The following is an 18355-nucleotide window of genomic DNA, read 5'->3' as shown; positions in this document are numbered from 1 at the left end:
CTGTTGGGGGACCGTGGCTTCGGGTGAGGGGGGTGCATCTTCCCCACACTGCTCCTGCTCCCCAGCCTCCCCACCTTGTCTTGCTGCACTGGCGAGGGGGGGACGGCGTGGCGCACTTACCTGACCCCGATCGTGAACATGCTGAGAAGGTGCTTCCCTTGCAGCCACCCCGTGAGTATGATTACGCCTGGGGAAGAGACAAAACAAAATGTGCGTACACACACACACACACACACACACACACAGAGTCTCCAACATCTCACAGGCAGGATGGCATTTCAATACCCTTTCCTTAAAGAGTTCACAGCAATATAGACCCGGGGCAATGATGAATAGCCTCAGGGCTTGTAGCCACTGTTCCCTTTTTAAGGAAGATAGCTTCCCACCTACAGAAAAGGATGGTGTTACTGTTTCAGGAAAGGATCAAGCCAGTTCCAGTCAAGAAGAAACAAGTAGCTTGTTTTGGGCTGCTGTACGTATCCACAGATTATTCCAGACGTTCCCCTGAGCCATGTGCACCCAGGACCGCTACCCCACCCCCAGAGCTGTCTGATGGGCAGACAGTGCTGCCTCCGTGATGGGCAGATGGGCCCGTTTCCTAAATTGTTTTGTCTTGCCACGTTCATGATTAAATACATTCCCTTTTCCGTTTTCTCCTTCATCAGTCATTTACCCCATGTTTCCTAAGTACCAGGCCCTGGTTTTGGTTTGTTCTTTATTAAGATGTTAACTCAATAAATGTTTGCTGAGGACCTACTATGGGCAAGGCACTAGCTGGTCCTGCAGGCTGGGAGCAGAGGACAGACTCAAAGCCAGAGATGGAGACGGCAGGAAGGGCAGGGGAGGGGACCAGGGCAGCTCCCCTGGGATGACCAGGAGTAAGGCCTGCATGTAGGTCTGCGGCGCTGTGTTCATGCTGTCTTTGGTGTGTTGCCGAGGGCCGTGAGGCATAAGCACAAGCACAGCCTACATAGCAGCATAGAAATATGGCTGAGCACACCACTAAACTACACTTCCCAGTCTCCCTTGCAGATAGGCAGGCTGTGTGACTCCATTCCCACCAACCGAAAATGGACAAAAGTGAGGACTCCACTTCCTGGCCCACGCCTTCATAATTTCCCACACAAGCTTCCATGTCTCTTTCCCCAGCTACTGGCTAAACAGAGAATGACCAGCCTCCAAGGGCCCAGAGGAAGGGAGAGCAAGAGTGCAGCAGGGGTCTGGGCCCTCGAGTCAGCGTTTGGAGTTGAGCTATCCAGGGAAGCCTCTGGACCAAGGACATGACCATGGACTAGGATGTGAGCAGGAAGTCAACTTTGACCACAATGTCATTGCACTGCAGGGGCTGCTTGTTGCAGCAGCTAGCCTAGTCGGACTAACACAGTGACTTCTGTCACTGCCAGGGAGTCTCCGGCCCCAAACCCCCATCTGCACCCAGGTGAGCGAGCAGCAGGGTATATGAGAAACAGGGGTGATGGTTCCCTCCAGCCCCCAGGACCAAGTGTAGATGCTGCTTCACTCACCAATTATGCAGAACGAGAAGAGGGTCAGCTGTTTCCCCAGATTGTCCATGTTTTTCTGCAGAGGAGTTTTAGGTGTCTGCAAGGATGGGAACAAGGGCTTTGTCAGGTGACATGCCAGGGTCCCTCATCTTCTGCCTGGCCCGTGTGTGCCTTGAGTGACAATTCAATTGAGCTGAGTGACAATTACACAGGGTACACTTACATAAAATTCATTGACCTCTACCCTTCATATCTGTGTACCTTATTGCCTGTAAGTTATGTCTTGACAAAAATCCCAATGAGTGTCTTAAAATAAAAATGAACTTTTAAAAAGTATCTTCACATTTTTAAAAGCATACTCATTCCTAAGGGGTGGGCGGGGTGGGTATCACTAGCCAGGAATCATCTCACACCCAGCTGGCAAGGAAGCCAGAGTCCCCCGTCGCCCTTACCTCTTCAGCCCGCATCATCTTAAACACCTCTCCGAACTGAGACCGCTCCCCGGTTCCGATCACCACCCCCTGTATTCAGGAGAGGAAGGGTGAGATCTGAGGCCAGAAGCCTGCTGGCGAGGGAAGCCAAGGCCCCCAGCGCACCCCAGGGCTTACCTGCCCCTTCCCGTACTGCACCAGGGTTCCCATGAAGACGATGTTTCTCAGGGTGGTGAGGTCCCCCTCACCGGTCAACGGGGTGTCTGTCTTACTGCACGGCTCAGCTTCTCCCGTCAAACTGGACTCGTCTACCAGGAGGTCTGTGACCTAGGGCAGCCAAGGGAAAAGACAGTGGAATCTGCCCTCGCACACTGTGAACTGGTTTTAAAAGCACAGACCTTAATAGAACACCTTAATGTCAATTGCCAACAGACAACAAACAAGGAACACCTCTAAATCAGGAGACAAACATCGGAACATGACCGGATGCTTCAAGAATCGGAAAAGCTTTGAATGTGCGGCCCCTCCCAAAAACCATTAAAGCCTTGTACTTTCTTTCACATTATTTTAAACTTGAATATAACATTTTTAAAACTAATTAGGCAATGGGTAATTTAGAATATACCTTTCAACGCACCTGTGCCTTTCACCTAACATCCTACCTGCTGCCCTCGTTGGAGGATGCCCGTGTAATCTTAGTGGTTTGTGTTGGGAACCGCCCTGACTGGTATCAGAAGCTGAAACCCCCGCCTAGGCTAAGGCTAAGGGAACGCCCTTGGAACCGTATGCCAGCAAGGAGACAAAAGCTTATCTTCCTGGCAGGAATGCTGCTTCTGCTGCTTTATTCATAACTGAACCCCCAAAGCTTGGTCGGTTAGCCAAAGACGGGTAAGATTCCCCACGGGGGGAACGACCTAAGCCAGGCACGATCACTTTGGGAGGCCCCCCAAAAGAAGGACTTGGGGGGCTGCAGCAAAAGAGGGTGATGGACTCTGGCTCCTCGGCTTTGACGTAGCCTGAGTTCTCATCGTCTGGGAGAAAATCTCCTTATTGCCTTAGTTCCCATGCTAAGCCTGAAACAATGACAGGGTGGTGCAGCTCTGTGCTGAAAAGGGTGGGTTCCCCGGGTGATCAGGCCTAAGAAAGAACATGTAAATTACTGTGAAACCTTCTTTGTTTAGAATGCTCTCAGTTGAATGAGAGGGGTCCAAGGAGGAAGTTGGTTCCTCAAAGTCTTACAGCTCTTTGACCCTGACTCAATAGACTAGCAGAGTTCCTTGTTTTCTATAGTTCCTTACTTCCCCCTGATAAGTACTGTACTTTACCTGAATTATTATGCAAAATAAGCCCAATAAAAGCAGGTATGGATGGTAAATTGGCGCACTCCCCACTAGGGGGGTGGCCATTTCATCCCTACTTCCCCACAGAAACTAGTTTGTCTCTGTGCATGTTTTTTTCTCATGTATTGACGAGCCATCCACAGCGTTCACTGTGGTCACTGCTGGCTGGTGACCCACGCACAACAGTTTGAGCATTGCTGAGTCATGCTATTGAGTGACAGCCTAAGGTTACATTAACACCAGAAACACGGACATAGATACACACACACCCTCTTCAGAAAAGGAGGAGGAAGGTGCTAATGTTTCTAGAATCCCTACTATGTACCAAGCCCTGTGCGGAGCATGTCACAAATCTCATCTCTAAATCCTCACCCCCACCATGAAAGATGCTATTGTTTTCTCCCACTTTACATATGGGGAAACTGAGGCACAGTGAGTGACTTGCTCAAGGTGATAGAGCTACTTAGTGGCAGAACAGAGGTTGAACCAAAGTTCTGGTTCCAAAAGCTATACTCTTAACCATCTTCCAAGCTGACCACAGGCCAGTGGGTGTCACTGCAGAGCTGAGTGTCCTGGGCCCAGAGCTGTACCAGATACCGTGGAGGATGTAAGAGGTCTCGGTGGGCCTGAGCCCTCAGGACCCTGTTAGCAGAACATGTAAGAGAGACAAGCCATCTTCCTGCACACTCACAAGAGAACTGTTAGATCAGCGCTTCTCAATTAGGAGCCTGGGAGTTGTCTATGATTCCAATTTCAAAAATTTAAAAACAATCTTTAAAAAATATGCTCACTGCCATGGGATCTTGGTCCCCAAGAGGACAGGGGCTACCACTTGCCTGTGTAATGCCCATCTCCCCATTCCCCCCAACACAACCCCCATGGCACTGGGAGTCGTGATGGCCCCACCACACAATCCTGTTTCCCAGCCTCCCTTGCAGCTCACAGAGTTGCTACAATGAGACAGCAAGACGTAAGGAGAAGACGCCATAGTCCTGGGGGAGATCTTTGAAGGTGGCTGAGCTTCGTTCCCCCTGCCTAGCCGTTGTCATTGTGGCTGGAGTTCCAGAAGCCATCTTGCCCGTGTTAAGGGGATGACCGCACCCAGGGAAGGCAGAGTGGGGGCTGGGAGAAGCCCAGGTCCTTCCTTGCACAGGGGAGCCACCACGTGGGCCCTGGACATTCCACTTCCGGACTCTCACTACATGAGAGAGGACTCAATCCCCTGCCAGTTGAAGCCAATATACATGCTCACCTTAACCTGTTACCAGTCAAACCCAAGTACAGGCTGATCTACAGTTTGCATGTGTGGTTTTGAATCTCCAGAATATGAAGGGAAAGCCAAACAACTTCTTGGGAAGCTCCTAGCCCACAACAAAAGAGAAAACGGGAGAACTGGGGCACCCGGCACCACCAGCTGTGCACCCAGAGACCTGGGCAAGGAAACCGGCACCACATCCCAATGGCAAGCAGAGATCTCATCTTCGGAAAACACTGTCTACTGGGAAGTGACAATAACTTGAAGAAGTTGTACTTGACTTGAAAATTTGGCTAGGTTTACAATTGTACATAAGTGTGAAGTACATGGAATTTGTATCTAACTTTATGCTTGTTTACATTAACGTAACTGTAATAAGAATAAGTTGACACTGGGAACGGACCCCTCCCTTGACTGAGTGTGAGAGCTGTAGTTAGAACAGTCTGATGTTCTAACCGATCTGATCTGCAGCAGAAGGTTTGGGAGTGGGGAACGGGAGGGTGGGGTGGCCGACGCTGGGAGGATGAGCTGGGAGAGAAGGAGTGTGTCCGGGAAAATCTGGGACTAGAAACAGGCCTTGAAGGACGAGCTGGTGTTTGTGAGTGGATCAGGCAGGCCCTCTAGGGAGGGGGAAGAAGGCACTTTGGGCAACTGATGGTGGGAGAACATGGTAATAACGCGCTTGAGCAAAGCAACTGAGAGCTGTGGGAGACAAGAAAAGACTTCTCCTAGCACCCCACCAACACTGAAAGGACAGAAGCCAAGAGTCCTGGGCACTGGGACCAGTTTGCCCTCTTTGGGGTTCAGGTTCCTGGGGGAGGGCAGAGTCGGGCGCTGTCCTGGGTGCTGAAGCCACTGTGGGCACAGAGCTGCCCCTGTCCTCACGGGGCACCGAATGGAAAACAGGACTCAATCACGGCAGAAGTTTGGCCACGTGTGGGGACCAGCTTAACTGGAGCAGAGCCCTTGTGACAGGTGAGGTTGGAGCCCAACTGCATTTGCATTGATTAAGAAACTTGGATACTCCTTTGTGAGTAGTAAGGAGCCATGAAGAGTCTTGAGCAGGGAAGGAAGGGGTGTGCGTGAGGTGTACAAACGAGGTCGGGTGTGGAAAAGGCAGGCCGGCTGCACTGGGAGGGAAGCCCACAGTCGGAGGAGTACATGCCCAGTGAGGCAGAGGACGGTTCCGTGGAGGGAAGAGCCGGGCGGAGAGAACAAGAAGAGAACTGGCCCCAACCAGAGCGAGACGTGTGGAAGAAGGCAGAGGTCACCAAGGTTTACGGTTGCATCTGTTGTACAGAGCACGTTTAAAATACGCATGTGTGATCCGGATTACAGGTCATGAAAGCCCACTTAGGACTGGCAAGTGTCTAACAGGTCAAAGCTGAGTAGACACCTCAACTCTCTGGGCAAGTCATGAGCCTTGGCTCCACCTCAGATTTATTTGCTCTGTTTTTTTTTAAAATTCCAGTTTTCACACTTGGACAAGACTATCTGAATGCTCTGACTGCATCCGAGAGCCTCTGACATCTCCATTCTGGTTTCCCAGTGGACCCAGGAGGGTTAGAGACTTTTCAAGAGTTTTCTTTAAAAAAAAAATCATATTTGCCCTTGTGACAATGATTTGGAAAACCTTAATTTTTCTGTTTATAAGATAGGTGGGTGGGGAGTTATAGCGATTTTCCAATTGCATTTTGTGGGACCCTCATTTGCAAAAAGTTAATTGGTGTCCTATGGAGAAAGGGTTCCATGGTGGAAAAAGTTTGGGAAATGTGGGGTTAAATCCAGTGAACTGGTTTTCTTTACCACGGGACTTCTCAGCACCTGTAGTATGTAAATAAGTGTCGTGACTCCCCAAGTGGGGGCTGCAGGTCCTAAAATATCTTCTGGAGCAAGAGTTGAGAGACACAGGGCTGCAGGGTCGCCAAGACTGCTCTTGTTCCGGTGCTTACCCCTGCAAGCACACCAAGGACCCCACAGACAAAACTCAGTTTAATTTTGGTTTTTGTTATTAAAGAAAGACTAATTAAAATGTGACTGGCTTGCTCAGTGTCTTAACTGGTCAATTCGGCAAGATGCCAGTGGATGCCTGTTCCATGCCCAGAGAATTTTAAGTCAGACTCTGCTTCAAGACCTTTGGAGAAAAAGACCCTTGCAGGTAAAGCAAATGGAGGGTGATTCAGTGCTAAATAGGATGGTGCTAAGTTAGAGCACAGTAGAAATTCAGAGAAGAAACAATACTGTTGATGACCCACCATAGTTAACATTTGCTGAGTGTTTGCATTCTCTCATGAAACACTCACATTTGTCCCATGGGAAAGACTGCTCTGATCCCCACTTTACAGGTGAGAACACTGAGGCTCAGAGAGCTTAAGAAGCTCCATGGCCCAAAGGCTAGAATGTATCAGAGATGGATCCTGGTGCCTTCTCCATTCTCTTAACAGCAGTCTGGGATGGGGGTGGGGTCCGGGCCAGGTTGTGAGTGGTCATTGGTGGAGTTTGGTCTCAATACATGTGGAGCAGGGAGCCACTGCCGGCTCCAGGGCGGTGAGAGGCCCAGTGAACACGGCGCCCAAGAAGAGGCCCCTGGGACGGCTGTGCTGAACGGATGACATGGGCGGAGTCTCGGCTGGAGTGACAGCACCCATTGCCGGAGTGTGAGAACCTTTCATGGAAAGAGCTGCTAGCAATTGGCAACACGGTAAAAACATGAGGAAACTCCCCTCAGCCAGGTGGTCAAGGTGAGCATCAGCAGTGACAAGCCGCAGTGACAGCACGCACCCCTGACGTGGGGTGATGAGAAGGACATTTGACCTCTATGGACTTCTTCCCCAAACCCCAGAACCCCAGTCTAATCATGGAAAAAAGTCAGAGAAAGCGCAGTTGTGGGACATTCTACAAATAGCCTGACCAGCACTTCTCAAAACTGTCAATGTCATCCACACAAGGAATGTCTGAGAAGCTGCCACAGGCACCTAGGGAGGCAGGATGAGCAAAAGGAAGGTGAGGCCCCGGGACAGAGAAGGACATTAGGAGAAAACCGGAGCAGTCTGAAAAAAAGTGTGAGCCTTATGTATATTTATATATGAAAATATATTATGTCATAACATAATTATATTAAATACTATAGTCTCGATGTTTAATAAAATAACCATATTAATGATTAACAATAATCATTGTTGATGATATTAATGCATCATTATGGGCTCATTAATTGTAAGAAATGCACCATACTAATATAAGACATTAACGATAGAGGGAGCTGAGTGTGGGAGAATATGGGAATCTTCTCTTAATTTTTCTGGAAGTCTAAAACCATTCTGAAAATCAAAGTCTATTTTTCTTAAAAGGAGGAATGGAAGAGAGAGATGAGACAAGGAGACTTCCCTCAAGACAGCTCACCGGAGAGGCGGAAAATGAGGCAGGAGTTGGGAAGAGGAGAGAATGCGTGTGGGGGAGGTGGGCGTGGGTGTGGACACACTGGGACGCAGGTGGGATGTCTGTCCATCCCTGTCCTGCTATGAGCCTGGGAATCCAGCGGCGAGTTAGACAGACAGACTTGCTGCAACCTTCATGGGGCTTATACTCCAGCGGAGGAGGTGGGGTAGGGGAGAGGCTGGCCATAAACGTAGAAGCCAATGGACATTGGAATGAACACCGGGGTAGGCAGGCACGGGGAAGGCCCCTCAGGAGAGAGGTCAGGGAAGTCCTGGAACGGGTCAGGGAGAAGGCAGTGAGCCGAGGCCTCAGAAATGAGAAGGGCTACGTCATGATGGTGGAGAGTGGATTTCAAATGGCAGAAATGGCTGTCCTGCATGGGTGGTGGCCTCCCGCATGGAGATGCACCACAGGCGGGTGAAAGCAGCAATGTGTCTGGCTTCCAGGTCAGAGCTAGGCATGCAGCTTGGGCCTCCTTTGCCTAAAATAGCTGATTTGTGTCCATTCTAGGTCAGCTCAAAATCTACTGCCTCCAGGAAGCCCTCTGTGACTGCATCAGGCCAAGTAAATCTGCCCTACTCAGGAACTCCAGAATTTGTTGTACTTCTTCCCTAAGTTCCCCCAGCAGTCACTGAATAGTTACGTGTCACAGTAGCTGTGGTCTGTGTGTCAGGCTGGACTGTAAGCCCATGAGCACAGGGATCAGGTCTATTTTCTCCAGTCTCCTCAGCACTCAGCACAGATGCTGGCACAATAGCAGGTGCCCAGGAAATATTTGCTGAGGCTCATACAATACCAGTGGCCACCAAGGAGGGCGCTCAGCCTCAAGACAGGGATTAGGAGCTCTGGGCTGAGGGCTCTGGAGCTCCCATTCCTTCCTGCTCAGGCGCAGACCAAGGCTCTTCCCATCTGCTCACCCTGGCAGGAGCTCCTATCTCTGAGACAAGGCAGCACTTGGAGTCCTGACAGATTCCATTCAATGCCCTTTTCAGAAATGGTAGGTCAAAAGAAAGAGCAGCGGCCTGCTCTGCGGGCCGCCCCAGGCCAGCCCTTCACAGAGGCCTCAGCCTTTGCTCTAACTGCGGGGAGAGAAGCCATGTCCTGTGAGCCCCACGCACTGGGCCAAAAGGGCTGATATCTGGGTTTTCCATTTCAAGAGCTTTCTTGAACCTATTTCCTGGCCCTTAGTGGCTTCAAAATGTACGTAAGCTCTCTAGATCTCAGAGCTTAAGAGCTGATAAAAATATTCCACTGTGAATATACAAAGCTGTTGATTGTTCAGTGGAATTGCAAAATACCAAAAAGGAAATCTGTAGTGTTCGCAGCCGGTGGCATGGATTAAACCCTTGTGGCATCAACAACCAAGTACAATTTAATTATATAAGCAGGGCAGGAAGGAAACCAGTTAAGCTGTAGAGAAGTTATTTGGGGTTTAAAAACTTGTTTCGAAGAACTGCTGTAGAAACCAGCAACAACAAAGAAGTCCGTAGCTAACACTCAGGGACGCCACCCCATGCCAGGCATCATGCTGAGCGTGCTGCAGGTCTGAGCTTGTTCCATCCTCACCACAGCCCTACAGGGTGGGGATGGGCTTTATCCGCTTTGACTGAGGGGAAATCCAAGGCTCAGAGAGGCCAATCCCTCCCTCAAAATCACACACTGGCCCCGGCTGCTGTCACTCAGTGGATTGAGTGCTGAACTGCAAACCAAAGGGTTGCCAGTTCGATTCCCAGTCGGGGCACATGCCTGGCTTGTGGTCCAGGTCCCCAGTAGGGGGCACATAAGAGGCAACCACACACTGATGTTTTTTTCCCTCTCTTTCTCCCTCCCTTACTCTCTCTAAAAACACACACACACACTGAGTGGTGCTGGGTGGGGATTGAAACCCGGGGCCCTCTGACTTCCAGCATGTGCACCATTCTGAGCACCTTGCATCTATGAAGTCATTTAATCCTTCCATCCACCTTTTGGGCATTAACACCCCTGCCTCATTTTACAGATGAGGAAACCGAGGCACAGAGAAGTTAAGTGCCTTGCTGCAGGTCACATAGCTTGTGAATAATAGGCATCAGTTTAAACCCAGGCTAACACCCAGCCCCAGGGCACTAACCACTGAGGAGCACTGTCTCTCCACAGCTCCTGTGGCTGGTATCTTCCTTCTCAGCCGGGCTGCCCAGCATCAGGACCCAGCAACCCTGGAGTTCCCACGTTGGGAGGCAGAGTCCTCTCTTGGTGGAGAAGTGGACCATGTCAGACTGGCTTCCCCAGTCTTCCTGGGGACAGTGATTTCTCTAACGGGATCCGAGAGTCCCAGACCTGGACACTGAATGCCGGCATGGAGGTGGGAGGTGTGGGCAAGCAGAAGGTGAGGAATCCATTCCAATGCAGGACGGGGCACCAGCATGTGCCTGAGAGAGAATGTGCCCCCTCCCTGGTCTGAAAGTTGGGGCAGAGGGCTGGAAAAGCCTGAGGGGCCATGTGGCCCCTGTCTCAACCTCAAAAACTGGCCAGGACACTGCAAACACAGGGCCCCAGGGGTTGGCTCCTGCCTCTTCCCCTCTCTCCATCCTCCCCGCCTCCAGCCGCCCTTCCAACAGCATGCTATTCATCCCACAATTCCTGACAAAATAAATAAATCAGGCAGATAACCTGTGCCTAATCCTTCATCGCTGAAAGCTTTGAATAATTCCTAAGCATTGATGGGAGGAATCACAGAATAGATTATCTCTCTGAACCTGATTAACCTTTTCTTGAGAACCCAGGGCTACCTCAGAGGGCCTCAGGGCTTGTTCTGTGAGGCTGACACCCTGGCACCCACAAAGCTGTGGGCGGGGACACAGCTCGCCCTACTCCCCATGTCCCCAAACTGAGCAACTGTGAAAACTTGTGATACTTTTTTACGTCTTCGCTGGTTCTGATTCCCTTCTCCTCCCTAAGCAATCTGCTACCACTTCTTTCTGACCTGAGCGCTGCCGTTCAAGAGGGAACGCTTGCCTCATTCCTCAACCCCACCCTGGTTCAGCCTGCTGCTGCAGTCCGCTGCAGACTAGAAAGCCACGCGACCAAAATCAGTTAGGCTTCTACCTAACTGATTAATTTGTGAAATACAATTCGAAGAGCTTTGTGTTTGAAATGAGCTTGTTTGCTGCCTCCCTGCCTTGTTTGTTGCATATGTGTGCATGTGTGTGTGTGAGTGTGTGTGTGTGTGTGTGTGTGTGTGTGAGAGAGAGAGAGAAGGCCTGCCTCCGATATGCTGAGTGCCTGCATATCCCACCGACCTCGGGCTGGGACCCCTCACCTCGGTGAGACGAATGTCCGCCGGGATCCGGTCTCCGATGGAGAGACGCACGATGTCTCCAGGAACCAGGTCTCGTGCGAGCAGATGCTGCAGCTTCCCTTCTCTTACGCTGCATTGGGGATGGTAAACAGCAAAGTCACCCATGTGGGCATCCCGTTTTTATGCACTTGGATAAATTCGAGCAAAGATTATAGAAACACACTTTCTCTTTCCGTTATGGGCACACCTTTTGTGCCTTTGTGGTGGTATTATTTTTTAAATTCATGCACCCTAAAAAATCGGGGGGGAGGGGGTGAATGTGTGGCTTCTGGAAGGCCCTGGTCCTCAGAATAGTGGGGCTTTCACTGTTCACCCTGCCTGGAAATAAGGCTGGGCCACGTGGCCTCCAGAAGCTTCCGCAGGTCTTAGTGGTTCTAAAGCTTCTAAGGAAGCTTTAGGAATCAGCCTCTCAAGGAATCAGCAGGGGGGCATGTGTATATCATAAGCAGAAAATAAGGAATAATGACATAGAGACAAAAGGAGGATAATGAGGAGGCACAAGGGAGGGTCATTGAGGGCAGTAAAAATGCCTGGGCTTAATAACCGGAGGAGCGAGGCCATCAGAAATCCAGGTGTGTGAGGTGAGACACATGAGCAATGTAGAGCAGTAGCTTGTACCCTTGGAGGAGACACCACTCTGGTCAGAGCCTCGTCAGAGCCAGGAGCAGCCTGGGACCACCGTCCCACAGGGCCATGGCCACTCCTCATGGCCACCCGCCTCTGGACAATGGGTGTGCTTCTCTGCACAGGCTCCGGCTGGAATCCCACCACACACCACCCTCCTCCCAGACGCTGCAGCTGCCTCCCCGCCGGCCTTCTGCCTCCCCCAGCCTCCTTCAATTCATCCTGCGCACAGCAGACAGAGAGCTCTTCAAACACGGGAATCAGATCCAAACTCCCTCATGCTCCAAGCCCTCCATCGTCTTTCCGATGCCCATGGAATCAAACCCAAAAGCCTTGCCCTCTTGACCTGGACCTGCCACTTCCTCACCCCCTGCCGCTCCCTCATCACACCAGCTGGCCCTTGAACACACCCAGCTCTCTCTAGTCTCAAGGATTTTTGGTGACCTTAAATGCTGGGGCGGACATTTCCCTTCTCCTGGATCACAGAATTCACTCTTGTTCAAGTACCTACCCTCTCCCCCACGACTCTAGGGATGGGTCCTGACTGGTTGAGATCATTGGAGTGATCCCACCCCCTGTTCATGATTGGCTTAGGCTCAGGCATGTTCTGTAACATTGGCCAAATGAGACATGAGTGGACATTTGATGGGGCTCGTGAAAAAGGTTTCCTCACTCTGTAAATACAAACATATACACACACACAGACCCTCTTCTTGCTGTTTGACCTTTCATGTCTGGCTGTGATGCCTGGAGCTGTGGCAGCCAACTTGGGACCATGAGGGGAGCCGGAGAACATGGTCAACCAGCTGAGAATGGCAGATTAAAGGAATAAAAGACCCAGGTCCTGGGTACCATCTTGAATTAATTAACCCAACTGCCACCCCACAGATCCCTTGCCATGAGACAACACAATTTCCTCGTGGTTTGTGCAGCTGAGTTTTCTGTTCCTTGAGGCCAAGAGCACCTATCAGATCTATGTCGGCTCTTCCCTCAGCTCTTCCCATGGCTGGCTCCTTCTTTTTTTCACACCTTGACTTCAATGTCAGCTTTTCCTTATACATCAGATCAGTTATTTAAAATGATCTCCACCCCTCCACCAGTCACTATTGCATCTCTGTGGGGTTTTTCTGTTTTGTTTGTTTTGATGTGGCTTTGTGTTTTGGGGGGTCTTTTTGGCTTGAATGTACCTGCTGCATTCCAACATTTTGCTCACAGATACAACCACAGCATTATTTCTTCCAGCACACAGTAGGTGCTCAATTAATACTTAATGACTGCACAAAGGACGGAGGTAACGTAGGAAAGGTCTGCACAGCAGGAGTTTCTCCTGATTTGTGAAACGGCCCTTGGAGACTCCGAGGGCGAGCCTGCATATCTGCCATGCTCTTTCAACTCTGCCAGGCTGCCTGCCACTGCTGTTTTTGAAAATAAAATGTCTTTCAGAAGTAAGACTTCTGAGGGCATCAATAATGTATCCAATCACCTAAAAGGCCAAGACTTGATATTTAAACCTAAGACTGAATCATCAAACCGCATCAATCATTTATGCCTCCCTTTGCTCATGTGTCTCACCTCACACACCTGGATTTCTGATGGCCTCGCTCCCCGGTTATTAAGCCCAGGCATTTTTACTGCCCTCAATGACCCTCCCTTGTGCCTCCTCATTATCCTCCTTTTGTCTCTATGTCATTATTCCTTATTTTCTGCTTATGATATACACACGCCCCCCTGCTGATTCCTTGAGAGGCGGGACACTATATTACTAGATCTTTCTATCCGCCAGCCCTGTGGCTCAATGCTACCATATATACCCAAATATATGCTAAGGTTCTTTCCCAAGAATTGTCCTTCAGAAAATAGTTACTGTGTGTTTAAGTCCTTCCAAAATACTTCCGGTCATGTGATACTTGTGATCAGCAATGCCTATCTGGGAAGGACACATGACCTGGAAATGGCCTCAACCATCCCAGTAGGGACAGGGGGGAAAATATTGGCCTTCTCTGAAATCATTTCATTTTATAAGAAGAATAAATGCATGGATTGATGGTATACTACAAACTAAATTAAAAAAAAAGCCAGGCGTACAGCACGCCCCCTTCCCTGTCTGCTGTCTCCGCCACCGAGGGCAGCAGTCCTTACAGACGCTCTGAGCCTGAGCTGTGCCACAGGGCAGCTGCTAGCCCCTTGTGGCTATTTTATTTTTTAAGATTTTATTTGCTGATTTTTTAGACAAGGGAAAGGAGGAAGAGGAAGAGAAACATCAATGTGTGGTTGCCTCTCATGTGCCCCCCACTGGAGACCTGGCCATGTGCCTTGCCTGGAAATTGAACCGGTGACCCCTTGGTTTGCAGGCGACACTCAACCACTGAGCCATACCAGCCAGCGTCCCTCGTGGCTATTTTAAATTAAAATTAAGTAAAATGAAGGACTCAATTCCTCAGTTGCCCTGGCTACATTTGAAATCCTCAGGAACCACATGTGACCAGTGATGCTGTGCTGGACAGTGCAGATTACAGAACATTCCAGAAACTTCTAGTGCACAGTAGTGTCAAACTGAAATGCCCATGAGGTACTGACAGAAATTTTTTGTCTTGTCTTTTTCCTTCTTAAACATCTTTGGTGAGGGCTGTGTGATGCTGCAAACTGGAAATGCCCCGGCAGGAAAGAGGTCGGTGGGCTGCAGAGCAAATGCCTGGAGTTCACACTCGTGTCGTCCCACCCTTCAGCTAACGTCCTGATGCCTCAGCTTGTCAAAGCCCCACATCTCGGCCTCATCTGAGCCCAGCCTTTGAGAATCCAGTGAAACTTCTGAATGCTCTCCACGGGGAAAATGCACACCATTTTGTACAGTGTATGACAGGTTTCATGGGCCACCCTCCTCCCAGAGCCATTCCCATCATCTGTGACCCCCAGGCTAGGCGCCCTGATTACGTGCTAACGACAGAATGGAGGCCCAGGGAGGTGGAATGACATGCCCAAGGAGGCAAGCGACCCACTGGCAGGACAGAGACCAGGCCAGAGCCCCAGTACGACATGTTCTCCTATATCTCACTACAAGGGACACGGATTTTGCCAAACTCGCCGCCAGCCCACTGGCTTCTCTGATGAACCAAGAAGTCCCAGGAGGGGGTGGTCTCTGACTTACCAATTACATTCAGGAGGAACCAGCTTGGTCAGCTCTTCCAGAGATTTCTCTGACCTGTACTCCTGGCAGGAAGCACATCAAACACTCAGTTCAAAGGGGGGCATTCCACAGAGCTCCCATTACACCCAGGTCACGCCAACCCGGACCACAGGAAACAAATACACACCTGGATGAAGGCGACAGTGACCACAATCAGCACGGCCTACGGAGCAAAGGGGAGGGGCGTCACCACCCAGCTGCTCAGCCAGCAGCTGAGTACGTGGGAGGTGAGGGGAGGTCATTGTCTTTCCAAATAAATATCCCTTTTTCTTGCAAAACAAGTGTACTGTGCAGAAAAGTAGAAAAGGGATAAGCCAAAAAAAAGGGCAGAAAAATCACCCCAAGTCCCTCCACCAGAGGTTCACATTTTGGGGTACCCCTCTAGATTTTTCTGCCTAGACACACTCACAGCACAGGATTCTATGGTACATTCTTTTTATAAACTGCCTTTTCACTTGACATATTGAAAATATCCTTCCACACATCAGAAGATGTGGATCTAAGTTCAGCCTTTTCAACAGAGGCAGCAAATTTCACCATGTGGAATGAGTCCATTTTTGTATTTTGAAAGAGTGATTGACAGACAGGAGGAAGCTGGAATGATACACATCAAAAAGTGTTCAGGAGAAGCCACGCATGAAAGGTCACATATTGTGTGATTCTATTTATAGAAAATATTAGAATCGGTGAACCCACAGAGACAGAAAGAGACTGGTTGTTGCCAGGGGCCAAGGAGGGGAAATGGGGAGCAACTGTTTGACGGGCCTGGGGTTTCCTTTTGGGGCAAAGTGTTTTAGACCCAAATGGAGGTGGTGGTTGCACAACACTGTGAGTGTGTTGATTTTTTTATTATGAGATTTTTTCCACTTAGGTTGAAAAAATTTTTTAGATTTTATTTATTTACTTCTAGAGAGAGGGGACGGGAGGGAGAAAGAGAGGGAGAGAAACACCAATGTGCAAGATATTGATCGGTTGCCTCTCTCTCACCTCCATCCGGAGACTTGACCTGCAACCCAGGCATGTGCCCTGACCAGGAATCAAAACGGGGACCTTTTGCTTTGTGGGATGATTCCCAACCCACTAAGCCACAACAGTCAGGGCTTTAAAAAAAGTGTTTAAAAAGGTGCTCAGCAATTCTCACTAGGCAATGGACTATAAACAATTACTCTTTTTGTTTGTGTTTTTATTTTTATTTACAAACATCAGTGTGCGGTTGCCTCTTGCACACCCCCTACCGGGGACCTGGCCCACAACCCAGGCATGTGCCCTGACTGGGAATCAAGCCAGCCACCCTTTGGTTCCCAGGCTGGCACTCAATCTACTGAGCTGCACCAGCCAGGGCCGAACAATTACTCTTTGTACTGCATGCACAGCCAGGATTGAGCAATTCCATCCCGGACATGGGAGAGGAATTTATTGCAACTGTGTTCCCAACAGCAAAGAATAGGAGGCACCTGGGGATCCACCAGAGCGCGATGGCCAAACAAACCAGGACACCTCAATCTGGGGGCAGAGAAGGACATGGATTCGCTTTCCTTTCTTTCTGCTGCATGTTCCACTTTTTTTCTCTATAGCCAAACTCTTTTTTCCTTGCATAGTAAATAAGCAAACACCCAGCAAGCCCCTGGGCGGCCGGGTCTGGGCACCGGGTGCTGTTCCCAGCATGGCACACTTACCACAGCAATGCTGACAGCGTCCTCATACTTCTTGGTGAGGATGCTCACCAAGGCAGAGGCCAGAAGCAGCAGGATCAGCGGGTTCTTAAACTGAAAAAAGGAAAGCAAGAGGGGTGGGTTCTTGTCGGTTCTCCAACAGAGCAGCCCGGGCATCTTACAGTGCAGCAGAGTGTGCGATGCAGTTCCTCCCGGCCAGGCTTCCAAGCCAATCACTAGCGACCCAAGGGCTGGGGGAGAAAGACCACCACCATCTACTGGTTCTCCTCTGCCTGAAGTGCCCCACAGCCTTTTCATTGACGGTGGTTTCCTGGGGGCCACACAGCAAACAGGAGATGGTACCAATGGGGAGGGCACACCACGTGCCACAGTGCTGCTCTGGCCAGGCATAATCAGACGCTTCCTGGCTCGTGGGCCCCCTTCAGAGCCCACACCTACAGGGGGACAGGCAGCAAGGGGGTTGTTGAAAACTTGCTGTGCAGGGGAACTGGTGATATGCTGGAGAAACGGTAATAATAAAAACCAGAAATATTTATTGGGCACACGTACATGTTATTATTCCTGTTGGATAAGTGAGCAACCTGAGGCTCTGAAAGCAACTAAATGTCCAAGGACGCATGCAGACCAGACTGACTCTCCAGCCCGTGCTCCCACTGCTACACTCCAATCTGGGTGGCCGCGGGCAACCTTTAGTGAGCAACTTATCGTGTGCTAAGCTTTCTCCATCTTCTGTACAACTCAGAACACTGTTTATTCATCCCACATTCTACACAGGGAAAACTGGGGCTCAAGGAAGTTCAATAACTTGCTCAAAATTACAAAGATGCAAAGTGGGATCTGAACCCCAACGTCCTGATGCTAAGAGGCCTTTGCCTCATGATTCCAGGGCAACGTGTCTTGGTCATGCTGATGCTGAATTCCTAATGGTGAGTCTTCTGAGCTGGAGAATTAGGGATGCCTTGTGAAGTGGTGAGTTCCCCGTCACTGGAGGAGACAGACAGGAGAAGCACCATGCCTGGCACGTGGCAGGTGCTCAGTGAAAGTAAAGAATAAGTAAGTGCAGATAGACTTTCTGTACTCAGCAAGGGGGTGAGAGGGCGGTGATTCTGCAAGGATTCCCACAGATGGAATAAATACGTTCCCCACTCCTGGATGGTGAAGAGATTTTATTTCTGGAAAGGCCCTGGCTAGAGGCTGGAGGAGAGCCTTCGGTGTGAGGTGCTGACCAGGCAGAGGCAGGAAAGGGGATGGCTGAGGAACTGGGGGAGTGGGTCCTAGTGGAAGGGGCAGGCAGGGCAGACCCAAGGAAGCCCAGCTGGAGGAGGAAACTGTTCCCCACAGCCAGTATGTCAGCTTCCTTCCCTGGGCTCCACTTTCAGGAACCTCCCCTGCCTCCTTCCAACACTGGGGTTCCAGGAGGCTTCTGGGCTAGCAAGAGCTGCCTGCACACCCAGAAGATTTGCTGCCAACATGCATCAATGGATGACATCCCCAGTGCACTGAGAACCAACCAAGGAGCGGGGGGGGGGGGGGGGGGCCTGGAGGAGAGTGGAGGCTGAGGGTGCTCCAAG

General features: G+C 50.3%; 1 protein-coding gene across 1 annotated transcript in view; it reads right to left on the bottom strand.

Annotated features, from left to right (window-relative positions):
- ATP2C2 (ATPase secretory pathway Ca2+ transporting 2) overlaps window positions 1-18355 on the bottom strand; it is a 62007-nt gene that overhangs the window by 24159 nt on the left and 19493 nt on the right. The window contains exons 4-11 of the mRNA XM_028502020.2: window positions 16788-16877; window positions 15239-15274; window positions 15073-15134; window positions 11265-11373; window positions 2111-2260; window positions 1955-2023; window positions 1524-1599; window positions 121-187 (exon numbers count right to left, since the gene is read on the bottom strand). Coding sequence (XP_028357821.1) covers window positions 121-187; window positions 1524-1599; window positions 1955-2023; window positions 2111-2260; window positions 11265-11373; window positions 15073-15134; window positions 15239-15274; window positions 16788-16877 — 659 coding nt within the window. The remainder of the gene's footprint in view (window positions 1-120; window positions 188-1523; window positions 1600-1954; window positions 2024-2110; window positions 2261-11264; window positions 11374-15072; window positions 15135-15238; window positions 15275-16787; window positions 16878-18355) is intronic.

Source organism: Phyllostomus discolor, chromosome 12 (assembly GCF_004126475.2).
Source record: "Phyllostomus discolor isolate MPI-MPIP mPhyDis1 chromosome 12, mPhyDis1.pri.v3, whole genome shotgun sequence".
Taxonomy (NCBI): domain Eukaryota; kingdom Metazoa; phylum Chordata; class Mammalia; order Chiroptera; family Phyllostomidae; genus Phyllostomus; species Phyllostomus discolor.
This window is presented reverse-complemented; position numbering and strand designations above follow the sequence as displayed.